This window comes from Ixodes scapularis, unplaced genomic scaffold, assembly GCF_016920785.2.
Source record: "Ixodes scapularis isolate PalLabHiFi unplaced genomic scaffold, ASM1692078v2 PGA_scaffold9__187_contigs__length_104089568, whole genome shotgun sequence".
In the NCBI taxonomy this organism is placed as follows: domain Eukaryota; kingdom Metazoa; phylum Arthropoda; class Arachnida; order Ixodida; family Ixodidae; genus Ixodes; species Ixodes scapularis.
The window spans coordinates 21,405,098-21,431,675 of record NW_024609884.1 but is presented as its reverse complement, the minus strand read 5'-3'; the positions used below and the strand labels follow the sequence as shown (position 1 = coordinate 21,431,675).

The 26,578-nt window shown below is 44.8% G+C and overlaps 2 protein-coding genes across 8 annotated transcripts in view; one reads left to right on the top strand and one right to left on the bottom strand.

The window, feature by feature from the left end:
- Positions 1-20,646, bottom strand: part of LOC115310662 (NEDD4-like E3 ubiquitin-protein ligase WWP1) — a 32,414-nt gene extending 11,768 nt beyond the window's left edge. Inside the window, exons 1-20 of one of the 7 annotated variants that reach the window (XM_040499848.1) lie at positions 20,469-20,646; positions 17,532-17,599; positions 16,302-16,377; positions 15,711-15,772; positions 15,481-15,622; positions 15,131-15,255; positions 14,212-14,364; positions 12,321-12,698; positions 6,838-7,243; positions 6,259-6,354; positions 5,186-5,351; positions 2,419-2,473; positions 2,260-2,344; positions 2,046-2,171; positions 1,160-1,241; positions 1,006-1,077; positions 803-891; positions 514-673; positions 273-406; positions 71-211 (exon numbers count right to left, since the gene is read on the bottom strand). In XM_040499848.1, the coding sequence (XP_040355782.1) occupies positions 71-211; positions 273-406; positions 514-673; positions 803-891; positions 1,006-1,077; positions 1,160-1,241; positions 2,046-2,171; positions 2,260-2,344; positions 2,419-2,473; positions 5,186-5,351; positions 6,259-6,354; positions 6,838-7,243; positions 12,321-12,698; positions 14,212-14,364; positions 15,131-15,255; positions 15,481-15,622; positions 15,711-15,759 (2,459 nt within the window). In that variant the 5' untranslated portion in view covers positions 15,760-15,772; positions 16,302-16,377; positions 17,532-17,599; positions 20,469-20,646. Of the gene's footprint in view, positions 1-70; positions 212-272; positions 407-513; positions 674-802; positions 892-1,005; positions 1,078-1,159; positions 1,242-2,045; positions 2,172-2,259; positions 2,345-2,418; positions 2,474-5,185; positions 5,352-6,258; positions 6,355-6,837; positions 7,244-12,320; positions 12,699-14,211; positions 14,365-15,130; positions 15,256-15,480; positions 15,623-15,710; positions 15,773-16,301; positions 17,600-20,468 lie in introns of all 7 variants that reach the window. The other 6 variants (XM_040499852.2, XM_029969120.3, XM_029969121.4 and 3 more) reach the window with 6 other exon arrangements.
- LOC8039106 (RNA-binding protein NOB1) lies at positions 20,643-25,226 on the top strand. Its single transcript, XM_002413135.4, has 8 exons — positions 20,643-20,794; positions 20,921-21,053; positions 21,127-21,263; positions 21,326-21,391; positions 21,464-21,712; positions 23,280-23,377; positions 23,457-23,598; positions 24,914-25,226. The coding sequence occupies exons 1-8, from the start codon at positions 20,708-20,710 to the stop codon at positions 25,181-25,183; spliced, it is 1,182 nt and encodes a 393-aa protein (XP_002413180.2). The 5' UTR covers positions 20,643-20,707; the 3' UTR covers positions 25,184-25,226.
- Positions 25,227-26,578: the final 1,352 nt, after the last annotated feature.

Below are 26,578 nucleotides of genomic sequence, written 5' to 3'. Positions count from 1 at the left end.
TGGTGCCCTGGTCCAGCAACTTAAAAAAAAAAAAAAATGGTGTATATATATTATATATAAAAAAATTAACCTGAGGTACTCGTCCTTGTTTTCCTCCGTAACACGGATCTCTCCACCGCCAGGTTTCAGCTCGTGCGACTGGATTTGACCGAGCACCTCAAAGTCGACGCTGAAGTACAGCTCGAGAGAACATTCTTCAATGTTGTTCTCCCTGGAACCATTGAGCAAAATTGAGTGCACGTGCATGCACAGCACTTCAGAGCCACACTCACTTGATCCAAATGAGGGAGTTGTAGAACTCGTTGTCAATGGATTCTATGTCCTTCATGGTCAACTTCTTGCCCAGCATACGCTTGTAGAAAGGCAGTGTGAAGCCGCTGTAGATGAACTTCCCGTGGAAGAGGGCCTACAACAGTGGACATTGCCTGTGGTTACTTCAGAGTCAGGCGACGGGTTGAATGGACCATTGGGGTCTGTACAGCCCTCGTCTCCCAGTGGGGTCCCATGACTCACCATGGCAATGAATCTTCCAATAAAGCGAAAGTACAGCAGATGGTCAGGATTCACTGAGCTGGCAGGGTTGATCTGCAAGCTGTAGTTGTTCTTGCCCGCATATTCAAACAGGCAGTACATAGGGTTGAGGACCTCATGCGACAGCAGAAAAAACCATTCCCTGTGAGGACAGGAAAACTGAACGTTATGGTTGGAGTTCAAGAAAGCTTATACAAAATTGACAACTTTCAACGAGCACAGACACCTATTGCCCCTCTCAAAAACGTCGCAGCAAACCAGAAAAACTGACCTGGCTATTCCTCCATAGTCAAGGCCTTCTTCCCCCTTGAATGTGATGAAGAGCCGTCTCCTCAGCTCGTGCGGTGGAACCCGCATGATCTGAGCGAAAAAGGATGTGTCAGTAGACTTGTTTAGCAGGATTCAAACTTAAGAGCCCTAGCTTTAGTTCCTTAGAAGCCAGAGAACTACTCGCAGACTATAACCGGTACTTACTTGACTAAATGAATCCTCAAAAATATTCTGTCGGGACACGGTTATCTTGATGTGGCTGGGTAGGGAATTGCACTGGAAAGAGCATTAGCAGACACTCTATCGGTACAGCTCCGAAACAGTTAAGAAAGAGGCAGAGTGAAGAAACAGTACTCACGTGACACAAGTAGCGGAACTGCGTTAGCTTCCATTTGAAATTTCGTTCATAGGCCAGAGGAACACCATAGGCTCCCTTCGGCCTGAAAAGACAACACTAGGTCACACTAGGACCCCAGATAATTACCAGGATCTGTGAATGTTTCAAAACTACCGTGAAAAGACCACATTTGTCTGGAAGGTAAGAACAGTTTCAGTTTAGGACCGGTTCAGTTTAGGAATGTATGCGGTGTTCTCGTTTTGCTGCTGTTTATTACCATACTCTTTTTTTTCCTCTCCTGTAATGACCCCAAGAGGGGTTAACAGTATCTTATTAATAAATAAATAAATTGTGCAAAAGGGATTGATCACTTGTTTTGTCGAAGTTAGCTACACATATCAGTGAATAGCTACTACTCACTAAGTAAATTAAACCCAAACTCCCGCAATATGAAACACCTGTTCTGATTTTACGGTGCAAACCTATCTTAAAAAATTAACAAATGAAACTGGTTTCTTTGGGTATTTTGGCCCCACATCTTCATACCTCAGAACTTCCCCATTTCAGTAGTTTCTAGGCTGCAGAGACAAATTTAGATGAGTCACAAATGTACACCGAAATCTATGCATACATTATTCACCTAGCGCCCAAAAGTACCCCCGAAGTCTGAGACCTTTAATCTTATTAGAAGTCGTCTTTGGTTTTTTACACACATCACTGATACACCTCCGCAAGGCCGTCTACACAGCTGGCCAAGGTGCCACGGGTGACGAGTACAGTGGACCTATGGCACGCAAACATAAACAGCCTAGAGCATGCCTGCAGCATTGTTAGAGCTCCAACTGCCCACAGTTGTAACAGACTTAGGTGTGCCCCCCGTGTGACCTGGGAGCGGAGGCGGACACACCCTTTGGTAACGTACGATGGGCGGGGGTCCTTGAAGGTGGTAGTCTTGGAGTTGTGGTCCACGAAGTAGCGCACCCGGTTTGGCGTGTACTTAATCTCCCAGCCGTGCGGAAGTGGCTCCTCTTTCCTGTTCAACAAACATAAGCCCAGTCACATTAGACTCCCAACGAACCGACTTGTCCCAGGCACACTGGGCCGTGCAGTCAAACACTGACCCTTGGGTGCGGGGGTCCTCCCACTGGGTGGTCTTGTTTTTGTGGTTCACAAAGTAGACACGGTTGTTTGGGTCAATCCTTTTCTCTGTTGGAAAAAAACACAATCATTAGCAAACAAAACACACTTGGCAAGTTGCAAGACTGGCAAAGGACAAGTACCCCAGCCTTCTGGCAGTGGGCCTAGTGGGTCATCTTCGTCCACCTGTACTGGAGTCTGCAATTAAAAAATATATCAATTAGAAAAAAAAAAAAAAAAAAAAAATATTCTTGTCAGTATGTATCAAGTTGCAGAAAAACATTTCCTAGTGTACAAATTGGAGAGATAAGAGGGTCTTGCATGCTCTTGAAATATGTATACCATTCATACTCCACACAATCGGCTTGTGTCTGTGGCACTAACAGAGTTAGACTGCAGTTTCCACTGCTACAGAAGAAGGGGAAGAAGGGAAAAGGGGCTCCATCTTTCCCTTTTCGCTACAGCATTATAAAATAATTTGAAATTGCGACTTCAAGGTGCAGCAGCAACGAGGGCCATAGAGCACCATTTTTCAAACAGTCACACTTGGAAAGAAGAATGGAAAGGATAAACACCTCCTGTCTGCACTGCCCTTCCATCTTCCTATCAACTGAGGAACGAAGCTTCGTTATATACTAGCGATGGGACGAATCTTTATCTGAATCGAGTTTCGGAGCCAAATCTGAAGATGCGGAAAGATTCGGAAAAGTAGCCGAATCTCAAGCGATTCGGAAAAGTTCTGAAAGATTCGGAGCGATGCCATGGTTGCCAGATCATGTTGATGAGTGTTTCAACTTTTCATGATATTAAATTCGCTAAATTCTACAAAGTGCACAAAATAATGTAATATAATATCATAGTAATAAATAAAATGTTCCGCTTTGTTTCAATTATTTTGGACGCTGGTAGCCAGACATTGCGGGAAAATTGGTTTCGGTTCCGGATTACAACCAAAATAGGCATGCTTGGTGTACGTGGAAATACAAGTGCATATTTTCATCGTCGGAAGAGATCGACGCCATACGTGCTGTTCGGTACACACACACATTTCATACCCATAATTATGGTCATAGTGGCACACACCAAACAAGTGAGTATGTTTGATTCGATTATCTCCAATGTCTGTCCACTGAGGACTTGTTATCGGAACACAGGAAACAATCTGAAACTCCTTGCACCATACTATTACAGACTCCTGAACTCCATTTGTACCCTTCTGGTTAATGATAACCGATTTAGTTACAGTAACGTTTCACGGCCGACTTGCTGCCAAGAACGGAGAAACGGCAGTGCAAATTAGCAACGTTTTTCTTCGCCACCGGGGTGCCGGCACGCAGTCGAAGTTGTGACGAGCAACATTCATCTCGCTCTCATGCTTTACAGGTACAGACATATGCAGCTCTAGAGAAGGATGTGAATCATTTCCTTACCTAAATATATTTATTGTGCGTTGCGCCACATTATGTATAACAGGGGTTCTCAAACTGGGTTCCGGGAAACACAGGGGTTCCACTAGAGCACTATATAGCTCCTACGGAGCAGAGTAGCGCAATCCTTTGATCCGCGTGTTTCGCCGACAACATGGCCGACAGAGCAGCTCGGCGCGAGTCACGTGGTACTCAGGGTTCCAGGAGGCGGCCCGCCCTATGGCAGAATACATGGAGATCGACTCAACACGGCTGATTAAAAAATAAATGCCAAGTTCACAATTTTTAAAACTAGTCTGTCGTGAAGTTGGTAAAGCACTAAACACTTTATAAAAGTTTTAATATTATTGGATGCGTGTGAAAATTTTGTGAAGGCAACTTTCAAAGCAATGGCGTTTGAAGCAGACGATTGTTTTGCGCAGCGGAGATGGACTTTATGGATTGGCCGGAGCGGGTCACGTGAACGGTGTGACGTCGCCGTGTCGTCTGCTGCATGATGCTCCTCAGGCAATTAAAAAAAAAAAAATTAAATTATTTCATGGCGCACAACTTAGCGCAAATTATTGTAAACTATTCCCTTATTATGTCAAAAACTATTTTCGTTTCGTAGATCCCCAAAATAAACAGGAGGCGGCGATTTTCTCACGTTCCCCATGCATTTGTGGCCGAAGTTGGAACCCCAGGACGTTTGCCGCTAGTTGCCGAGGGACGGCGTTCTAGATTGCGGTATTCTGCTCCGAAGGAGCTATATAGTGCTCTAGGTTCCACGAGCTGGTCTCATGGGTTCTGCGAACACCCAAATTGCAACCCCCCTCCCTTCTCCCCCATGCTGCAGGCTGCGCGGCAGGACCATGCAAAGCACCTTCATCTCAATTTGAACTGACATTGTGATTGATATGGTGGGGATATATGGGAAGCAACACAAGCAAAATTGCCTACAATTGTGCATCTGTTGCTCCTCGGTCGGCAAATATGGGGGGAGGGGGGTTCCACGGCAGTTTTTGAGGCTTCCTGGTGTTCCGTGAGGCCAAAAAGTTTGAGAACCCCTGATGGATAATACACAGCGTTTTGCTACATTTTACCAACCACCGCAAAACCGAGACCGTGCATTGGTTAGGCTCACATCAACCACCCCTGTTTTTAAACCAAGCCCAGTTTAAAAACAGGCCAGGGTTTAGAATGACAGTACAGTACACACCATGCATTGAGATAAACAAGACGAAATCTGGTTATATGCAGTAACAGCACATAAAGAAACACAACTGACCGCATTTGCGAGGTTTATGACAAGTTTCACGCTGCTGTCTGCAACCAGCGACGAATCTGCCGAATATTCGTCGCAGGAAGTTTGGAAATTTCAGAATCTGTCCGAATCCTACCTCTGGTGATTCGTCCCATCACTATTAAATACTGTAAATGCTGCTTTCTTCCTTAGGTCGTGCATTTGCCCATCTCAGGGGACGATATTCAGAGGAGAGCTTACATGGTAGAGAAAACGCTGCTGACACTGCTGCATAGCTTGCGCCTGGGTGGACTGCCAGTGCTGATAGTTGCGAACACTTTCCGCCGTTGGTCGTTGCCAGGTGGTCGTCCGAGTGTTGTGGTCTACGTAGTATACCCGACCCCGGTTGTCGCGTCTCATTTCCCACCTACACAAAACATTTTCCAAACAGTGTTATCTGCGAAAAATTTGACGATTCCCAAATATCATGGTGCTGCAGTGTGTGATCATTGAAGGCGAACTCCACTGGTCGTTTCGGAACACGCCAGGATCGACCTTTCTGGAATGCGCCTATTTCAGTGGGCGATCGGGATCGAGACAGACAAGTTCCACTCGTCGTTTTAGATCAGCTCCTGCTCCAGATCTCGATCTGGATCCAAGAGAAGTCACTCCGCTGATTTCGGCGGATTTGACCGGAAGCCAGCCTGGCCAGCCTAGTCACTGAAGGCCAGCCCTCGCCGGGCATCTCGCCTTAAAAAAATTCGTAATGGCCGCTCGCGAAGTGCCGCCCGCTTTACTGCTGCTGCTGCTTGACGACAGTTCGTCGCCTAGTTGTTTGAGTAGTTGCTTGAGCAGCTCCTCTAGCAGCAGCGGCTCGAGTAGCAGCGACGACGAGGATTGCTTGGATGTCCCGCATAAAGTCGACTGCCTTTTCGGAACTTCGCAGAAAAGCCAAAAATCTAGACATACTTGGACACTATTCACGAGTATTTTGAAGAAGAGGCAAGTGGGCTACAATGATGCACATCGCTTATCAACATGCATCTTTCACATCATGATTAACTTTGCTCGTGCGTCGAACACGTTTTGTTAGTGCCGCGATTGTGAAGACATGTGCTTCAAGATCCGGGACCGCAAGAAGGGGATTCCCGGGAAGGTGAATGACAAGAAGGCATTTGCCGGTCCCGGAGGAGTGGTCATGTTCCACTGGGGATCCGGAGACGGAGTGACTCCGTTCGAATTGCGTGCTCCATCTCGGTTCTGGTTTACTGATCCTGGCGCGCTCCAAACGACCAGTGGAATTCGCCATGAGTCAAAACAAAACCACAACTGACCCTGGAGGCAAAGGTTGGGGGCGCTCCCACGTCGTGCTTCGGGTGTTGTGGTCCACGTAGTATTTGCGGTTGAACTGATCGTACCTCACTTCCCAACTGCACAAAAGACCAAACAAGTTACAGGAGAAAATTTCTCGAAAACAGTGAAATGGAGAGGACAGAAGGCCATACTAAATCCCTTGATAGCGCAACCAGCACTCTTGCCACCATAATGTTGCACCCTGGTTTGAGTTCCGACCGCCAGAGCAATCCACGTTACTACTCAAAAGTTCCAAATTATGGCTGGGAATTATTTGCTTCGCATAGTCTTTGTAGCTCGAAATCTATAAAGTGCATCTAGTTTCAGGGATACAAACGCTCTGAATAACCCATCTAGCATCAGCCAATTTGACCCACTGATAATAAAAATGCGCATCTGCACAAAAAAGAAATGCCCACCAAATAATTCTTGTGGCACGTTGAAAGCAAGCTTTTTTTTTTTTTTTTTTTTCCTTAGGCAACATTATACCTTCAATCACAACACGGCGCACAACGGAAAGCGGGGCACGTGGCCAGCCACGGCTGCAAAGCCCGACGCACCCGGGTGGCAGCTGCTCTTCCTCTTGGCCTGTGCCGCTCGTCGAGCCCGCAGTCGTGGCCGATGCACTCGTCGAGGACGCCGTCGCAACGGCTGCCGTGCCGGGAGCAGCATTCATCACCGGTGCGGCCGCAGGCACAGCTACCGCGGCCGGTGAGGCACTGTGGCGTGAAGCCCGGCCACAGGGAGAGGCAGGCAGTGCACCCGCACTCCGACGCGGGATGGCACGTGCCTGGACGGTGGAGCCGTCTGCAGAATCGGGGGCCGCGAGCGGAGGGCCGTTGGGGCCCAGAGGGGCGCCCGCCGCTGGGACACCGGCCGCACCGTCTGCATACTGCCCGCCGCCTTCCATTCTGATGACCACCGTCGACGACGACCAGGGCGAACCCTGCACGGGGCCTCCTGTTCCTGGAGAAACCGGAAGCCACAAATCCGATATAGTCACCGTCTAGGTAAGGACGGCAAGGCGTAGCTTGACTATGCACCACCACTGCCCGTCGAGCTAGACTGTCTCACTCTGCAACCAATAGAAATGCATAGTCTGGTGCGTCGACAGGTTGTTGGCAGATACATCGCAGTCTCTTATAAAAAAAACTGCAGAAACAAAACTGCATGCTCCACTCGCTTCGCCCAACACTTGATTGCGCCTAGTTTTGGTGACATAAGCCTCTCTCGGCAGATTTGAAAAGACATGTTGCTTAAAATAGTACAGTCAAATCTCTCCAATTCAAACTCGAGGGGGAATGAAAATTTGTTTGAATAAAACAAAGTTGGAATTACCGGGAGTTTCCTCCCATAGAGACGCATAGGACGGGACCTGCATGTTAGTTTGAATTATCCATACGTTTGAATTAAGAAAGTTTGAATTAATGAAAGTCTACTGTATAAGTGTAATGCAGACGATCGCAACTACTCAATCACGAGAAAAGCACAGAATTACACATATATGGAAACTTCATGTTTGCTGTTAAATTTGAAACAATGGAAAGGACAACATGTTTTGGCACATCTCATTCTTCGCATAGCTTGCCGACGGACAACACTGACTGATTGTTTACATTTGTTCGACGCTGCCGTCACAATAAGGAAGCGGTAGCGACGCTTCAGTCACTTTAGCCATCAGATTTGACAACTACACAAATGCAGTGTTCTCATACTTTTAACAATTTTGACTTCGAGACGTACGCACGTTTTATATTGCAGTAAACTTCATAGTTTGGTATAATTACAACATGGAGGTAAGACGCTTCTGGAGGTGACATGACACCACCAGAAGTGAAGCCAGAGGGACACACCCCCAACGATGACCAGAACCACAACTGTTTCGGTCACCCTCGGGTGCCCGCACCTCTGGTGGCATTGTGTCGCCTCCAGAAGCTTCCTACCTCCATGTACTAAAATGAGCAGTACACATCTGTAGAGCAAGTAAACAGGCTACAGGACAAACAAGAGTGGGCAGGGCCTACGAAAGCTCCCTCCTGCCATTTTCTACTGCCAGCAACTATTGGCGAGATGTTTTGGTGGTGCCACTTCGCGGGTGCTCTCGTGCGACGGAGCAGGTAGGATACGAGCAGACAATGTGCTATGTAATAGCACGGAGTGGCTAAGTTAGTTTGCATCTTTGCCGATTAAAAACAGTTTATTTATTAAAGAAATGTGATGTTTTTGTGGATGATCTTTCTAATAAATAACAGCACCTTGAAGTTGCTTTTTATATAGAAAAAAAACTGTAAAATTTTTTAAAACGAGCCTGGAGCATCACATCACAGCTTGCGCGGCAGGCGTCAGGGTTGTTCACAGCCTCCGATTCTTGTTTTTTCATATCTGTGGAGGCTCCCGTAGAAAAAGGTTTTGCATTCACCAGAGTAAATGACGTGCTGTCATCTTAGCTGTGCCTGCGCGCACAGTTGTGTTGCAAAGTGTCGCACACTTGTTTTAGCCAACATATTTTTCCATTAATAGTCCACGGACTATATACATGTTTAAAGGTTCATATTTGACCCGGTGGGGACTAGCTACAGGTGCAGACAATACAAGGTTTGTATTCTTCTAGATTGTTTACTGTAACAAGACGGGAGTATATTAATGGTGATTTATAAATGATACAAGCTCGTTTGTGGGCTAATACAGCAGGCATTTGTAAAGATGTGTTGCATATGATAATATTTACAATTAGATCTGGCACTAAGTGCAGACCATGCACCGCGTGGGACTATCTAAGGAATTTTTTTTTGTCTTCAGCTGAAATCAGTTTTTGCGAACTATAGTCCGGAAAATATGGCACATTGATTTCCGGATACCGACGCTTCCATCTAAGTGTGACTCGACATTTGCTTACGAGCAAATGTTCGTCAGCAACTGACGCTTAGCTCCTCCAACATTGAATATGTGGCAAAGAAGTTTGTCACACTGTGACTTTTGCTCGAAAGAAAAGCAGAAATTTTCTCAACTTTATGAAGTGTCGGCTATGGCCCGGCAAATTCAGGCAATTGATTAATTTGTTCATTACAATTTAAAATGTTTACAAACTTCAACTACAGGGTGAAACAAGGAGACGCCAGGCTCTTTAAATCGACCGGAAAATTCGGTTTCTTAACCTATCGCGCTACGACTTTGTGCAGCGTTGCCCACAGATGGTGCATTTTTTTTTGTAAAATTCGCAAAGAGCAAACTTACCTGAGGAAAAAGTGAAGAAAGAAAAAGGCTTAGCTCCTATGGAAACGCAGCGACGCCACCGGTCTGCAAACAACACGGCGCCGTTTCGCACGGGAGACAAGAGATGGCGCAACAAACGCCGCCAACGAACGAGCATACAGCGCCGAGAGCAGGCCTTTTTAGCAGACAATCTTTTAGACTCAAAAGCGGCGCGCGTTCCGCAGGCGGCGACAGTCGCAGAAACAAAAAAGACAGGCGCGGTAACAGCAAGGAACTGCAGTTCCTTGTCTGCAAAAGGGCCGGCTCTCGGCGTCGTCTGCTCGTTCGTTGGCGGCGTTTGTTGCGCCATCTCTTGTCTCCCGTGCGAAATGGCGCCGTGTTGTTTGCAGACCGGTGGCTTCGCTGCGTTTCCATAGGAGCTAAGCCTTTTTCTTTCTTTACTTTTTCCTCAGCTAAGTTCGCTCTTTGCAAATTTTACAAAAAAATGCACCATCTGTGGGCAACGCTGCACAAAGTCGTAGAGCGATAGGTTAAGAAACCGAATTTTCCGATCGATTTAAAGAGCCTGGCGTCTCCTTGTTTCACCCTGTAGTTCGTTGAGAAGCTCATCACACTTCATGCACAATACTTTGGGTCTGCCAAATGAAACATACAAACCATAGTAATTCATAGCCGGTGTATACCTCCTCTTTTGGGACGCTGAAGTGTCACCGACTTACTAGATTTAACGAACTTCGATCGCAAGGGGGCTTTACATGTTTCGAGTCGACCAGGCGAATAAGCAGGAATTTACAAGTTGAAACGACTCCGGAAGCCAGCCACTGCTTCTTCCTGGCAGTTATTATGAGGAAATGTATGTTTACTGGTGTACAAAATTAAAAAAAGGAATCAACTTGAAACTAATAAAAGACCAGCACTCACAGAACACCATGGAACCAACAGGATACACGGAGTCACTTCCAATGAAGTGTTCACAACATACGCGAGTCGAATTTCGTTTTACTATTTTCAATTTGATGAGACATTCCTTTCTCAGTTTTATTTTGTCCGAATCACAATAAAAAAAATTACACCCATTCGCAGGGTAGATGCAGTCGGGTAAAGCGCTGGATATTCAATTTTCATTATCCAGCTTTTTATACTGAGGAAGAGAACAGCCAACGAGAACAGTGCACACCAATATCCAGGGCTTCCGACATCTCAGCGCCTAAAGTGTTTGTTAGCATGACTATGCGTGCCATGTTTTCGAGCTTTAGTAAAATGTCTTATCACAAATATCCCTTCACCAAATAAACACAATGCATGAAACAGGCTAGCGTGAAACGGGCTTTGTCGTGAGTTACCCAAACAGCGCATGAAGTGAGCTGACGAGCCGAGGGATCCAAGATCTGTGCGGTCTTGTCCTATCCTTGATGTCACAAACGATGATGATGATAGCTAGAGAAGCGCCGCCTGTAGTTCGCACACGCTGCCAAAAGAGCTACAAAGCAGCACACTTTTAGTTGAGGCCACCACACGAATGCCGACTAGCTCCAAAGACCAGCCCCTTGGCAATGCGAATTGCGGTATAAGTGAAATTCACATTTCCAAGGCCCAAAGGGGGAATTATCTATGCTTTGCCTCAATGTAACCTGCAAGCTACGAAGCCTGCAGGACCTCATCAGGTCCAGAGGAAAAAGCACTTCTCGTGAAAAAAGGTAGTCCTGATGCTCATTTGCTTTAAAAAGCAACTGAATTACCAAGGCAATCTTTTTCCTAGGAGGGTCAACTTTTGAACCCTTGTCTTAAAATTAATGAAATTTACAGGGTAGGCTGTGGTTATGCTAGAGGGTGTATAACAAAATTTCAGGTCTGTTAGTTAAATGAGAAGGAAATTAGAGCAGCTTCTATCAGCAACACGCCCCCATTGTTTAGTTAATCTATCATTGGAAAACTATCACCATATTCAAGATTTTTATTTGCTAGATATGTATCGAATGCCTAGAGGGTGCGGCTATAAAACATTTTTTCTAAAAAGTCATTGATTTCTATAAATTTTCTTTTCTACAAAATTGGTCAACTTTTTGGTCTTCTGTGTCTTCGACAAAATGTCAACATTTTTTATAAAAGACATCCATAAAGCGACAAAAAGCATTCCATAGCCACATTTCTTATTAAATTTCAGTCAGGAAAAGGGAAGAATAAGCCTTCCCCGTTTTACCATTATCAAACGATAGAATGACTAAAAGGGAATTTATATGAAAAAGTAGAACAGAGAAAAATGTGTTCAAAGTGCTCCAAACCCTACCTTTTCTTTAGCTTTGGTGTGCAGAAAATAATTTATAAAAAATTAACTTTGCAGTGTAAACTAATTAAACTTTTTGGGAATACTCTCTAGATGGTGTTCAATATCAACTTTTTTTGCAGAAATATTTTCTTTCTGGGCAGTGTCCCCTCTCAAAAATCAAGTAAGTATAAATTTTATGTTTCAGTCACATCCCAACTTGCCCCCCAGGCTGCCCCCCAGTTCTTGAAATGCCTACGAAACAAACTTCGAAGACCATTCAAAGACACACTGAAGCAAATTTCAAAGATCAATTTACCAATCGTAGCACACAACACAGGTTTCCCAGCGAACACTGATGCAAGTTGTACATCGTGTGATGTCACATCTCTTTTTTCCCCATCTCACCCCGAAAAACAACCGGAAAATAAAATAAAAATGCATCTCATAATAAAAAATAAAAAAACAAAATTATGTAGCAAAAAAAGTTAAAGAAAGAAGAGCAGAGGGCAATGCCTTTAGTGTCCCTTCCAAAGACCAGCGATTAGACCAAAACGAGCAACCTACCGAGCAAGGGTGGCCCTGGCTCAGCTGACGCCGCCGCGGCCTGTACCGTGGGTCCGACGGGGTGGCCCACTGCCTGCGGAGCCCCCTCCAGCCTGGGCCCCGCTCCGGGTGCACCGTGCGAGTTGCCCTGGTGCAGCGAGTGCTCTGGGGAGGCAGGGCCGTTCCCTTCCCCGCTCGAGGAGCATGTGGGCACCGCTGTGGCGGGGCTCACAGGGACCTCCCCGACAGAGCCCGCCTGGTTCTTGCGCACCCTGACCCTGGCACCAGACGGGGTGCCCCATTGCCGGTTCCCCAGGTCAGCCGAGCTCCCGCTCAAGTGGGCAGACACCGAGCCATTGTGTTGCTGGTGGATCGATCCCGATGATGAGCTCTTGGGTGCTGCGGCCACAGAGAAGTATGTTAGAACAGTGCTGTCGCCGGGGGTTCCATCCAAAACGTAACGGCGTTGCAGAGCTGTAGAACAAAATGTGACACCTGTTGACCGATTTCACGAAGCGCAGCCCGAATAGAGCATGTTTCGAAAGGGAAACAAACCTTAATTCTGCCCAGTAAGGGTTTAGCTTTTAATGGGAATATATATTTGTGAGCAGCAATTGAGAACACATTCATCAAGTGTCCAAGGAAGCGATTAGGAACGCAACTTCCTCTACAAAGTTTATTCCATGTGTAGTGACGCACCCAATGTCCACCGTCAGTTCAAACGTGCTTGATATGACGGAAATCCAGGTTTCTGTTGCGCCACCAGAGTTTCCTTATTTGCAAAGGGTTTAGTTAGGTAAGCACATTCCCTATAGGCTTTCAGGAGAACTCGAGTCAAATGAGATGAGTCCTAGGAACACAAAACTACTATGCAAGCAGTTGATTATAGCACAAACAAGACAAGCACTTGTTGACATGTGTAGGAGTCTGGTTTTAACTAATAGAAAGCAGTTTTGTGGTTCTCATGAGCCAAAATAAGTCTAATAACCAATATTATTAATAAGTCATCAAGACATAGCAAAATTCAGTCTGAACAACCAAGTTTGAAAATGTTATGTTAAATCTGTGTGACAAGGCCTAGTTACATGGAGGCTCAGATCAGACAACCTGATCCCTTTATTTTCAACTGATACTATCGCCGAGACTAATTTCTGCCTCTTAACTGGTATTAGTCAGTAGTTCCATGTCTAAATTAGCTGTACACATCTGGGCTAGCGTTGCAGGCACACTGTGTGCAAAATGTCTTGCCATGATACCCACACATCCAGCACTCGTGTTTGAGGCCAAGAGCAGCAGTACTTAGTATTGTCTATTACATGTAATGCAGTAGCCCAAAGACTAAGATAAATTTTATGCTTTACCTGGTTCAAAGGTATCTTTTGTTAGAATGATGGCCACTTCATTTTACATGCAAGGCACAGCAGCAAATGCCGAGTGCAACTGCAAGAACTAAATTTCTACCTTCTTTGTACACAGACATGTAAGAACCTGCCATTTGGTAAAAAAAGAGCATTTCACAATATGAATGCCTGTTTCTTTACTCCGAGACCAGGTCACAGCACAGATATCCAACTTTATCACTATCGAAACCAGCCTGCTCCTTTCATCCACTGGCTAGCAATCCACAAGAGCTGGAAGGACGAGCTGGCATATCCCTGAAAGACGGACCCATTGCTTCACTGCTTGAGCAACGAAAGCACTTCAAAAAGGTGTGAGCCCTTGCTCGCAAGCACATACCTCTGAAGAGCCAGGCTCATTCACTTTTATGAATGGGTTCGTGTACGATGCAGTTCTCAAAAGGCAATAACTTTGTTTCATTAACAGAGTGAATGTTGTATAATATCGGGAGGCACTATGAATACCTCTGCCACAAAAAAACACAGAGGACGTAAAAATTCAAAAGACATCCCACCTTCTCTCCTTGTAAGAGCCACAGCAGCCCCCTCCCTGGGTGGGTACCAGCCAAGATCCACGTGCATTCCATCCAGAATGGTGAGCAAATAACTGTAGCTACGACCGGGCTTGCTCCCACAGCTTAGCTCCAATGGCTGTGGCACCTTGTCCACTGCAATGGATGGCATCAAACATTTCCACAAGAGTGCTATCACTTCCTGCTTACAAGGCAGTGTTTCAAAACTAGCAGATATTAAATGGAAGCACCTGCAATTAATTAAAACTTGCACTGCACTAAACAAAGGGAAAAAAAAAAAAAAAAAAGTTCAATCCAAGTGCAACTCAAATTGAAGAAATCTCACACTCCACGCTTTCGCTTTTGCTGACTTCCTCTAAGTCAGCCTCCCCAGACAAAAGTAGAAATGTATCATCATGGGAAAATGCCTACCATGAGTCCAAAGCCTGCGCTGCACCATGTTTTTGAAGTAATAGCAGCATGCTGCAGTGCCATGTGCAGGCTCATTATACTGTAGATATTTAAACCTCCCAGTCTCAAGGAGCCCCTAACTACTCTGAAGGAGAGCCAAGGAATTCCTTAGTTGGGATTTTGTCAACATTTTAGAAATTTACGAAAACTTTGCTACATTGATTAAAGATTCAATTAATCACACTATATACACCGGTGAATGGTAAGATAATTTTACCTAACAAAATGCATCAATGCACAAGTCAGTAAGCTATGCTTGAGTAACACTTTACAAAGAAGCAAGGGGTATTGAAACAATTTATACAAGAAACTTCCACTGAAGCTACTATGGGAAACCACCCCCCCTAGATCCTAGGGACCTAGTTTGAAAATTCTTGATTCAGATGATAGAGGCTGCCACTACACAAAGTTCATCCTAAAAAGTAGTTTCAAGAACAGAAAAAATGCTTACACTTTCCCTCAGCTTTTTCAAGAACTTGGTAAAGTTGAAGGCATCCCTCGCCAAGTAGTGCATCTTTCATCAGAGAATTGTGATTGAAGACTCGGAAGTGGAGCTTTGAGTAGGGAGTCACAAGTCTGAAAATGATGGCCCTTTCTCAAAACTTGTGCTCTGGCAGCAAGCATGCTGCAAACAGTCTCCAAACAAACACTAGACTTTACTTTGGTCAGTTTTGACATTTAGAGAACTATGAGCATGGAGAATCAAGAAAATTACAAGTGCAGCTGCACTAAAGACCCAAGTCACCCACAATTCAATACCTGTACAAAAAAACACATTCAACTTGATAGGAAGAGACTTACACAGGGAACTGCTCATCCCATTTCGGGTTACATGTGCTCTTGCTGTATTCTGTTTTTACAGGGACACCCCCATCAACGCTCAACTCGACATAAGGGTCTGGCTTGAAAAGTATTCCTGTGGAGTTCAGCTTGGCTGACACCACTGCAAATAAAGGAGAAAAGAATCTGACATTGCCCACAAGCCAAGCCTTCATGCACACTGCGTATGAAAAATTGAAGGAATAGAGTACCAGTTACGTTGAGCTCAAAGAGTGAACCACTGGAAGTTGCTTCAGCCATTTTTCTGTCACCCCTGGCAAACAAGTGCAAAAAAAATTAGTACACACATTCAAATGCATGATGAATAGAAACAAAAACAGATGCTTTTATTTTTGCAAGCTTTTAAAAAGAGGTCAATCAAACAGCTATAGAATGTTTTCATGGCCTGACAAGCAGAAATGTCCCGTTTCCTATGAGCCGAATGCCACTAGACTCCACATTTCCCATTCCAGACATTAGCAGCATAGGTCCTATCTCTTAATACCCCCTGGTCCAGATAACTAGGCACAAGCTTCCAGGTCCAAATATCACAACCAAGATAGGAACAGATAAGAGCCAAACAGGCCAGGAAAGTTTTCGGGTTGCACAAAATGAACAGATAAGCCTAGCTGGTACACAGGACAAGAGGATGCTTGAGATAGAACAAGTCACCCAAAAGCCAGAGCACAATAAGTGCTGCACCAGTGTGAAAGAGTATCTGCAAATGCTAGTTACACGACTCCACGCACCTGAGGTTATGTTAGAAGAGTTTTAGTCTGCCACTTAACAGTTAAACAACCCACCTGAGACAGGTCACCAAAGTGGCAATGTCATGGCATGGATAGAACTCCAGGATAGTACTTCATACTGACCTACAGACTGATTAGACGAAACAGAAAGGTAATCAAGATGAGTCACAGGTGCTTACCACCTAACAGACCTTCCAAACAATAAATTCAAGGACAAAAAAAAAAAAAAAAAAAAAAAAAACTCGGAGTAAATCATTAGGACATCACTATGGACATATAAGCAATTTTTAAAGAACAAAGCATAAGTAGCTGAAAGACCATGTCAACACTTGTGTAGTCTCCGTTCGTTCAGAATATTGTAAAATTTAGTGCAACAACCCAAACAATGGTCCTCATGCTAAATGCATTTCAGACGCTAACACATGAGTACTAAAGCTATGGATACAAGCCTTTTCTCTGGGCACTATATCCCATTTCCTGTTTAGAAATGTAAGGCTGGCAGATCCAGCAGGTGAAATAACAAAAGTCACAATACAAATACAGGTGAACAAAAAATGAGCCTGATGAAGCGCAGGCAAAAGTCTGGCAAACCTGGATTTTCACATTAGAGAAACAATGAGTCACAGAGAGCTGAACATCATCTATTGGTGAGGAGATCAAACTATGGGGACGCTACGTCCAGCTTGTTTTTTTTCCAGAGTTCTGTGTTTAGCAACACAGGCACGTGCACTGGATTCTTTACTTCATCTTTCTCGATTGAGCGTGGGGCAAAGATTGGGCACAACTCCTGGCCAAATTTTTGCTGCATCAGCGTTCAGCTCCACGGATTGAGCACGAGCCCCAGCCGAACGCTGATGCAACGTTCGGCTACATGGGGCGAGCGCTGTGTCAAAACACAAACAAATTAACTATGTTGTTGTTGTGCCCATCGATGTAGTTCTCAATTTAGCCACTAGGGGTGCGACGTTGGATCTCCTTCCCAATAGGCATTGGTATACTAGTCTCAGTGAGCTACCAGAGAAATGTAACATTTGAGACTGCTTTACGACCAAGCTTGAGCTGAAACATATGTGCCACTCATGCGTTTCATCATGTTACTAAACTGCTTGAAACAAAGCCAGCACCGCTGACAGATCCCAAAAATTATACTTTGTTCAACGTGCAGATAGTGAAATTGAAAGTAATTTAGGTGAGAGATCTTTTTAAAGTAGACCCCGCTGCCAAGAGGCAGATCCTAATTAGCTGGAACCGTTTGGAACAAGTTGAGCACATGAAAAGCCTTGCATGGGATTGCTGCAGCTGCTCCATGGGACCGAACCCTAGGCGCTGCTTTGGTCTTTGCCACCAGACACCTGCAAAGATTTTTAACACAGCTCTAAGGTGTCACCTAACAATGCAGGCATTTGCAGAAAGAAAACGACTGCCAACAGTACCTACAAAACCAAATTATACCAATGAAAATTTTGGACTGAGAGCTTGAAAATATTTGACAATAACAAGTACATCACCCATGAAAGGTGCATGGAGCAGTACTGATGCAGCTTGTCAAGCCATATGAGCAAGTTGAATATTAAATAAAGCAATGATAAGATTTTTCGAGTACTACTGCGACAGGCTCGACACAAAAGCAGTATTATAGTTCAAATAGATGCATAAACCTGGGGTTCCCTGCCTCCACCAAGAAGTCTCACAAACATGCAAAATACAGTTCATGGCATATCCCTGGCAGTCTGTTCATGCAGGAAATAAAAAAAATAAAAACTGAATGGAGTGTCCGCAGCCTTTCCTGTTAGGGCATCCCTTGATCCTTTGCACCAAGTGCAATTCTGTGTATGATGATGATGATAAAGTGTTTAATGGCGCAAAATGCAACACGGGCCATGCTGCACCAAGAATTTTGCGTATAAGGCTGTACCTCATGCACAGAATACCGTGAGTGATGCTATTGATCATACATTCAATTTCAAGCAGCAGATTCCATTAATAAAATTCATAGTGGATGGCATGCATAGAGACTACTTCAACCCTGATAGAATCAGTTGCGCAATGGAAATCTCAAGCTGAGCATAAAACACAACAAGAGCAGCAGAACATGGACATGAGGAACCAAATTTGACAAAATGCCAAAGCTTACCAAAAGGAACAGCTTTTTGAAGAAATTATTTTGACATCGAGCATGCCAAAGACAGGTCATTTGGAGAATTCTGGTACCATGCTGGACTTACAAATAACACACTAACAGCAGGTTCTCCATACTATTGATGCCACATGGAAGGTGCTCTAGAAAACACCATGCGAGTGGATAGGGTGCGAAAACTCTTATTTTTTTACTCAGCATACATTCAGTTAACATTTTTTTTTACTTTTATTTTTACTATTTAGTCACCTTTTCGGTAATTTATTGCTAATGGCTATCATGTAATGTATCTTGCAGAATACTCAACTTGATGGTGGAAGTGATTTTTGCTGAACAATGTTACGCAGCATTTTGTGGAGTGCCTGCTAGTGACACCAAGCAACCAAGAGCGCTACTGCTACAGCTAACAAAGTCCAGTATAGTACAGTTTGTACAGCAGCCTATTTTCTCAATTACCTTCATAAGCCTCCTTGAAATGTGCTCCTGACGAAACATTCCCATTTTCATGCATTAAAAAAAAATAAAAAATAAAAAAAAGCAATGTCCTAGCATATCATCCTCATATAAAATATTTTTGTTATCGCAAAAAATCAGTACCGATCTACAGAAGTCAGTATGTCTACAGATCACAGAGACAATGCACTAGTCTGTAGACTAGTCTGATCAGTAGAAAGATTGAAATGTTTCTTTCTTTGATATTGTATTAAAAAAAAAATAACAGAAAAGACAAGTGACTGGGTGTTTGGAAAGTGCTGATTGTTGGGCGAGTCGGTATTGTACGTGAGAAAGCATGATTATGCTTTAAGACAAGGACAGAGGAAGAACAGACACCACAGTGTTTGGAAAGCCTGTCAGCAGTCACTGGCACCAGTAGGTGAAAATCATGCAACAAAAACCCTGAACCTATACAGCCACCCAAAACTGAATGAACATTACGCACAAGTCTATAAAACGGCCACCTAAGGGTGTATACCCTCGACAGGAAAGGCTGTGATTGAAAAAAAGAGTAACCCCACATGTGTATGGATGCATCTATCCACGTACACCTAACCACAGCTGTTATTTTTTTTTTTAGTCTTGTTTTCGTGTGCAGGCACGAGACCCGCGGACGCCGACAAGGTACGATCGACAGTCAAAAAGCACTGTGCGTACGCACTTTAGATTCAGCCGCCCCGGACAGGCGTACGCGAAAACAAGTCGACAATCGCAATGAGTTCTGTGAATCCCAGCGTTGGACGATTGCAGGAAACTCTTCCCGATTCACTAGTCACGGAGCAAAATAAAAACAGGGTTGACGACGGCACGCTGCGGTTGCTATGAGAAATCAGATGAGCGCGATGCAAAGGTGTGGAGACATTGCAGACTTCGCAAGCTTATGTAATGTATCGCGGCACAACTAATCTCGCGCGAGGGCTTCAACAGAGGCCTCCTTTGCACGGGTCAGCTGCTAGTCAGACGGTATTGCGCTACACGGCAGCGACGCCCCTTAGAACACAGCACAGACCAGCAAACATCCTCATGCTTGTTTACACTGCCAGACATTTCAGTATCAAAAGTTGCGAATTCGGCTACTCTCTTTTGTTTTTCTCTTTTAACAGAATCAATAAACAAATGTCGCTTGCGAAGCTGAATAAGCTCGTCTCGGAATCTAGGCCTAATGGGAATTCGGTATAGCACCGTTTAAAACAACATACGGTTACTGATGCTAGAAAGAGGTGCTTACGATGAAAACCGACCGTCCCGTTTCCAAACACTAGTCTTGGATTAATAGCTCGCGATTCAAGAGGAAACTATGTCGCCGCCCAGACTTGGGAAGCCGTTCGTTTAGACGACGAGACCCGAGAATTACTCGGGAAGGATATGCGTGTTTTACAATTCGTTACATTTGCCCGGAATAATTGTACGAGGCAGGCAATACCGGAGATGATACACGTAGTACTGTAGATGTTAAAAGGCGATTACGTTATTCAAATTCATCAAAATAAAATGCCGCAGGTCTAACCTTGGGTTACGCGGAACCGATGCGTTTTCATATAACAAACCCTAGAACGAGTACCTCTGAACCGAGGCAAATAGTTCCGTACCTTGGGAAACGCTTCAAGTGGAAGACGCAACCTAAATTAACGAATCTGGATGACCAATAAATTAGCGATAAATGCTCACATCACTCCGCTACTCCCTTCGGGCGATAAGGCTCCACCATTTGTGCTCACATGACCACGTGACTCCCTTACGAACTTCCTCGCTCCTCACTTCCTGTTCGAGGAAAACATCCCGAAGAATCACGTTGCGAACGGTTCTTTGCGGTTTTTTATGAAACAAGATGGATCCTGTCACGTTGTCGTCGAAAGCCAGCGTTGAGCATTTGGTTGTCGATGCCGGTGGATTTATAAAGAACACAGCGCTCCATGTAAGACAGTTGCATTCACAGCATGAGAATCTACTTAAGAGATGTATTTCTTGCCGACGTTCGCCGCCTACGGCGGCTTACTGTGTCGGGAGCTAATGACAGTGCACCTGTGGATTTGCTTCGCAGGAAGTTGGACGAAGAATCTACACCCTCCCAGAAGTGATCAGTGAAATAAAGGACAATGCTACGAAGCAGAGGCTTCAAGTATTGCCGTATGAAATTCAGTACAGAGTGCCACCTCCAGAAATTATTAAGATCGGTACGCCACAGTTTGAATTCCATTTGTGTGCGTGTGCGTGTGCAGTGGAGGGCATCGCCTTTCCTTCCTTTAGTTACAGATTTCTCGAAGCAAACGGGAGATTACCCAAGTCTCTCAGCGGTTGACATCAAGGTTCTCGCCCTCACCTACCTGTTAGAGAAGGAGTTTATCGGAACAGAGCACCTCTGCCAGAAGCCCAAGTCAACTCAGGTTAGTTTTGAAATATAGTAGCTAAAATGTTTGCGCCAATCTGCCCTTCACGTTCAAATCAGGTGTTGCCGCACGATGCATTGAAGGGTGCTACAGCCTCCCCCGGTTTCTTTGGTCCTGCAAATAATGTGAGGCCCTTTGTTTTTATTTTGCTCCTTCGGACATTCTACTAACGTTGCCAGCACTGCTTCCTTCTACAGGTGCTAGAAGTCGAACAAGTCCATAACGAACGTGTGCAAGAGGGTTCAGGAGACTCCCGTATTAAGAGCGACCAGCAGGAAAAGGATGAGTCGTGCACGAATGAAAGCAGCGAGAACGAAGAATCCGAAGAGGAGGAAACATGGATAACGCCATCCAATATCACAGAGATAAAACGACAGATGGGTGCTCTGACTGTGGAAGATGGAATTATGCCCGTGGCCTGCATTTCCACTGACTTTGCAGTGCAGGTAGTGTAATCATTCTGATGAAAAAGCTTTGAAAATTGCCTGATCTTAACCTCTTGACACAATCATGAAATGATGTTCCAGTTAGCAAAGTAACGCTTAGAATAAGCACTTGACGTTCATAACATATTGATCAGTCTGCTTTTTTTTTGGGGGGGGGGGGGGGGGGGCAATACATGTTTGCACAAGGAAATTGATAAATATTAGGTTGTCCAAGCAGCTTCAGTAGACAGATCTCACCCAGTGTTCGGCGCATGTGTGAAGCTGCCATAACTTTAGTTCACAAGAGGCAGGCGGCAGTGCCCGAAACAGCTCGTGCCGTCTTGTGCTCTACACATAGAGAGCGCCAGCGAGGTTGGAGCACATGCAGAAAGACTAAAGTTCCTTCTATGAATTGCGGCAGCGGTGGCGTAGCCAAACTGGCTGGTGATATTGTTCTATTGACATTGCTCTCACTGAAAGCGAACAGTTGTAATATGGCATGGAAATACTTGGAGAGTCCTCATTGCTAGTTATAACTGCTGCAATGGAGGTATGGTAGGTTCAGATCTGGAAATGGACTCCTCATTATTGGCATGTGCATCTGCACTATGACATTTGAGTCACAACTGCCTTGTCTTATAACTTAGATTAGGGTTCCTGGTTTTTAATACTATTGTAGAATATATCCTTGCTCTCTCCCCCCTCCTCCAATTCAAATGCATTACGCTTGACCTTTGATTTAAAAGTTTGTCAAGAATGTATCTTATATACTACGGTATTTGTGGCTGTGCCCAAGCTGCATTGTAATTTTGCTGTGGGCACCAATTGAAGTATGCCAAACATTTTGGTGTACCAGACAAAAAAGGCAAAAAGAGGAAAAAACATACTGAAAATTGTGTATACTATTCACTTTTATGTTATTCCTAGTATGCTGTATACACGTTTCCAAGTCCGGCCTTGGGGTGCCGCCATCTTGCTCAGTTGGGTGCGCTTGAACACGTCAGATTAGAAAGCCTTGCTAAAGCGTTGCAATCGGATTATGGCCGTGCCCAAGCGCATCCTAACTGAGGAAGATGGCAGCACCCTGAAGCCGGATTTGCAATTCTGTATAGATGTGTGTATTGATATAACATAGACACCGCTCGTAGTAAAACAATTCTGAGCATCTGCAGCAGACTTCAGTAGACCGATCTTGCTTGCTTCTCTTGCTTGCTGAAGTTGCAAGCTTGCACTGGTGGACAGTTTTCATTGTACACTAAGCTGTTACTTTTTTTTTTTTGTAAACGGTTGCATGGAATATAAATCGATTTGAAACAGAGTTGACTTAACTTTCTGTGCAGACCAGACTGGCAATAGCCTTGAAAGTGGTAAGAATCTCACAAATGTCTGCACAAAATAACAAACTTAGGAACATTATTCCAAGTTAGAACCTCCCAGTTAATGTGAAAACTCTTCTCCTACAGAGTAATCGTAATTGTTCAGCTGTACATAACATATGCCCTGTAGATGATGCATGGGACAAAGGGGCTGAGGCACTAGCCTGCATGTGACCTCTATTTCGGTTCACCACTTTTTGCTTTCTTTCCAGAACATGCTAATTCAAATGGGACTCAAGGCAGTGTCTGTGGATGGGATGATGATCAAGCATGCCCGAACATTCATTTTGAGATGTCATGCCTGTTTTACGTAAGTGCAACTGCCACAGCACATACTGTCATTGCTCTGAATGGCACAATGCACTTACCAACTGTTGGGAACTTTGCAGTACTACAAAGATCATGACAAAGCAGTTTTGTCCTGGCTGTGGCAACAAGACCCTAAAAAGGGTGTCAGTTTCAGTGGATGAAGATGGAACTACCAGACTCTTCATCAACTACAAGAAACCAATCAACATTCGTGGTACCCGGGTATGACATAAAATATTAGAATAATTTACTACCCGAATCTGTTGATAGCTGTTTTAGGTATAGATATACATGAAATACACTGGTGAGAGAACTGAAGATATTACACTAGGTGATTGCTCAACTATGGTTCTTAGAACATCATTTGCGACAAATCTGCTGTGAAGTTGCAGTCCTAAACAATGTTTTTAAGACAAAACAAATTTGAGTCAAATAAGACAATAGAAATTCTGGAGGTTGTTGCAGTGCTGACGTCCCTCTTGTAATGGCACACGTATACTCTCTTCACATTTAAGCCGATAAGGCAACAAAGGCTTCAAGCGTGAGGTAGTCTACTGTCCTTACCTTGTGACAAACCTTTCTAGTGAGTGTGCTCATTCTGGTGAAAAAGCCACAATTTTGTGCTGTAGCCTCCACTGCCCGTAAGCTTAAAGGGGCGGTGCAACGATTTTCAGTTTGCTAAATTAACTGCAGAAATTAATCTGTCACCCATGAAACGAAGAACAGAAAACCATATTTTCTTGCAAGCGCTAGTTTTTATGTTAAAAATGAAACAAATCGAAGGCCAAAGTGCCTCTCAACTCTCCACGTCGCCTTTCGAGCGACATACTCTGGGGGATCACGTGGTTTCCCCTTGGGTTCTCTCTTCAGAGACTCCAGCCACCTCCTTTGTGATTATCGACTTTTAAAGGATTAGCATCGTCGAAGATCACGGCGAGCGATCGACACAAAAGACTGTACGCCATGGGAACGACGGCGAGTGTAGCAGCGGAGAGGGACAGGTTTTGTTCATTTCCGCGTATCCCCCAGGGTACGTCGCACATCAGTTCCGTTAACCACCACAAGCCGCTGCAGATCGGCAAATATTTCGTTTTCTTCTTTGCGATTACGCACTGGAATAGCACATTTTTGGAGCAAGGTGACACATTTTTGGTCACTTCTGCTTGGATAAACAATATAAAAAATAGAAATTGCCAATTCTTTCAACACTAAAATCGTTGCACTACCCCTTTAAGGGTAAATTAAGTACAGAAGAGCCTCAGGGTGGTGTGCCTTTCTCTCGCAAACGTGCAAGAGCAGCAGCTGCCTTGTCTCATCTGGCGGCTCCATGATTAGATGCAGTGGACACATGACTATTAGCCCTCTGTTTGGGAATTCCAAATAGCTCTGTGCCCATGGAAACCACAGGATGGAATCTGTAAACAGCTAGTATCATGGTTGCATCATAACCTAAACCTCGAGATGAGAATAAAAGGACAGCTGTTGCTGTGTTTAGTTGTGTAACTGACCCGAGCACATTTCTTGTTGTGGTCCACAGTTCTCCCTGCCAACACCCAAAGGAGGCAAGCATGCAAAGAACCCCATTTTGTGCGAGGACCAGCCCGTGCCCCAGAACCGCCTGTCAAAGATGGCTCTGAGCAAGGTGGATGCCTTGGACCCAGACTACCTCTCCAGGAATTCCCCCTTCAAGGTGAACGACGTGTACAGCCGTTCAGCCAACCTCAATGTCCGATTAGATCACCTCGGATCCCGGAACCCGAACCAAGTCAAGCGAAACACCGGTAACCACAAGAAGAAGAGGCAGTGATCCACATGTTTTTCGTTTGGAGTCAATAAAAGGATGGTACTTATGAGGGACTTTTGCGAAGCATATACAGACTAATACAAGAGGAAGGATGGCAGAAAGGTGGGCATAATTCTGGCACGCTACTCGGTTTCAGTGTGGGAGCTAATTCCCGCATAAAGGAAAATTGTCCTTTCTGGGATGTAAAAGGAGGAAGCAAGGCAGTGCACTTTTATTCCTCTTGCTTGTGCATCTTGCTTTAAAGGGGCGGTGCAACGATTTTCGGACTTCGGTCAAAGATATCTGGAAGTTGCCCCCTGACACTTCTGAAGTAAAGAACAGAAAACCGATTTCGCCTGCGTGTCCTAGTTGTTGCGTAAAAAAAAGATAAAGATTGGCATTTCGGGCACCCCTCAACTCACTCCCAGTCTTCAGGGTCACACCTGGTCGCACTCCCAGTGACGTCATTCGGAGTGCCGTGTAGCTTCCCGTGTGCTATCCCAGAGGACGCTTCCCCTCCCTCTCTCTGCGTACATTAGCGGGCGCTATGCTGCCGCTTAGAGCCGAGCGAGGTCACGTAATCTTTCCGCCGTAGTTCCTTCGGCTGCCACTTGGGGCTGCAGGTGGGGGAAAAAGCTCGACTTTTGCTTTGCGATTATGCAGCAGAATCGCAACATTTTTAATGAAGCAAGTGTTTTCTCTATCCTCTGGGACACGATAAACAACGTAAAAGTGACGAGATGCAAATTCTTTTCATCATAAAATCGTTGCACCGCCCCTTTAAGCTTGGTTCCTACTACAAGTCTCCATTCTTGGCTGCTGCCCAGAGAGACTTCTCCACATTAAAACCGTGCCTGTGCAAGGACGAATTTTGACCAGGTGGGCAAACCCACTTTCATTTGCCAATTTGCATTGTTGCAAGGTGGTTCCCAGACTACCATTTGTTTGGGGGTCGCTCGTGCATGAGCTAGCTTGGGCCATACGAATATGATGCCAAGATTGCAGTGCTTGAAGTTAACTGTTCAAGTTCACTGCTAAATTAGTAGTAATGAATGTGAAAATGAAGGCAAATCAACATCTACCCATTCAAAGGCAGTGTGCAACAACAGGAAAAGCCAACAAATGCCTTGGCATGTGCTTCAAGTGGGCCTTGCATGTTGTTGAAGGCTATGAAGTGTGCCTTTGCTTTCATTATCAAGCATTAACCTCTTGGCTACTCATCACGAGTGTCACTCGTGCCGTCCATTACAAATGAGAAAGGCTGACCACAAGTCTGGTTCGTGCTTCGGTTTTGGAGCTTGTTTTGTGCACTTTTTGGCAGGTGAAGTGCTGCCACTATTGCTCTGAAGTCCCTGAATATTGCTCCACCTTTGTTTCCAACATTCACTGGTAGAGGGCTCTACTGTCCCAGGAAAGAAA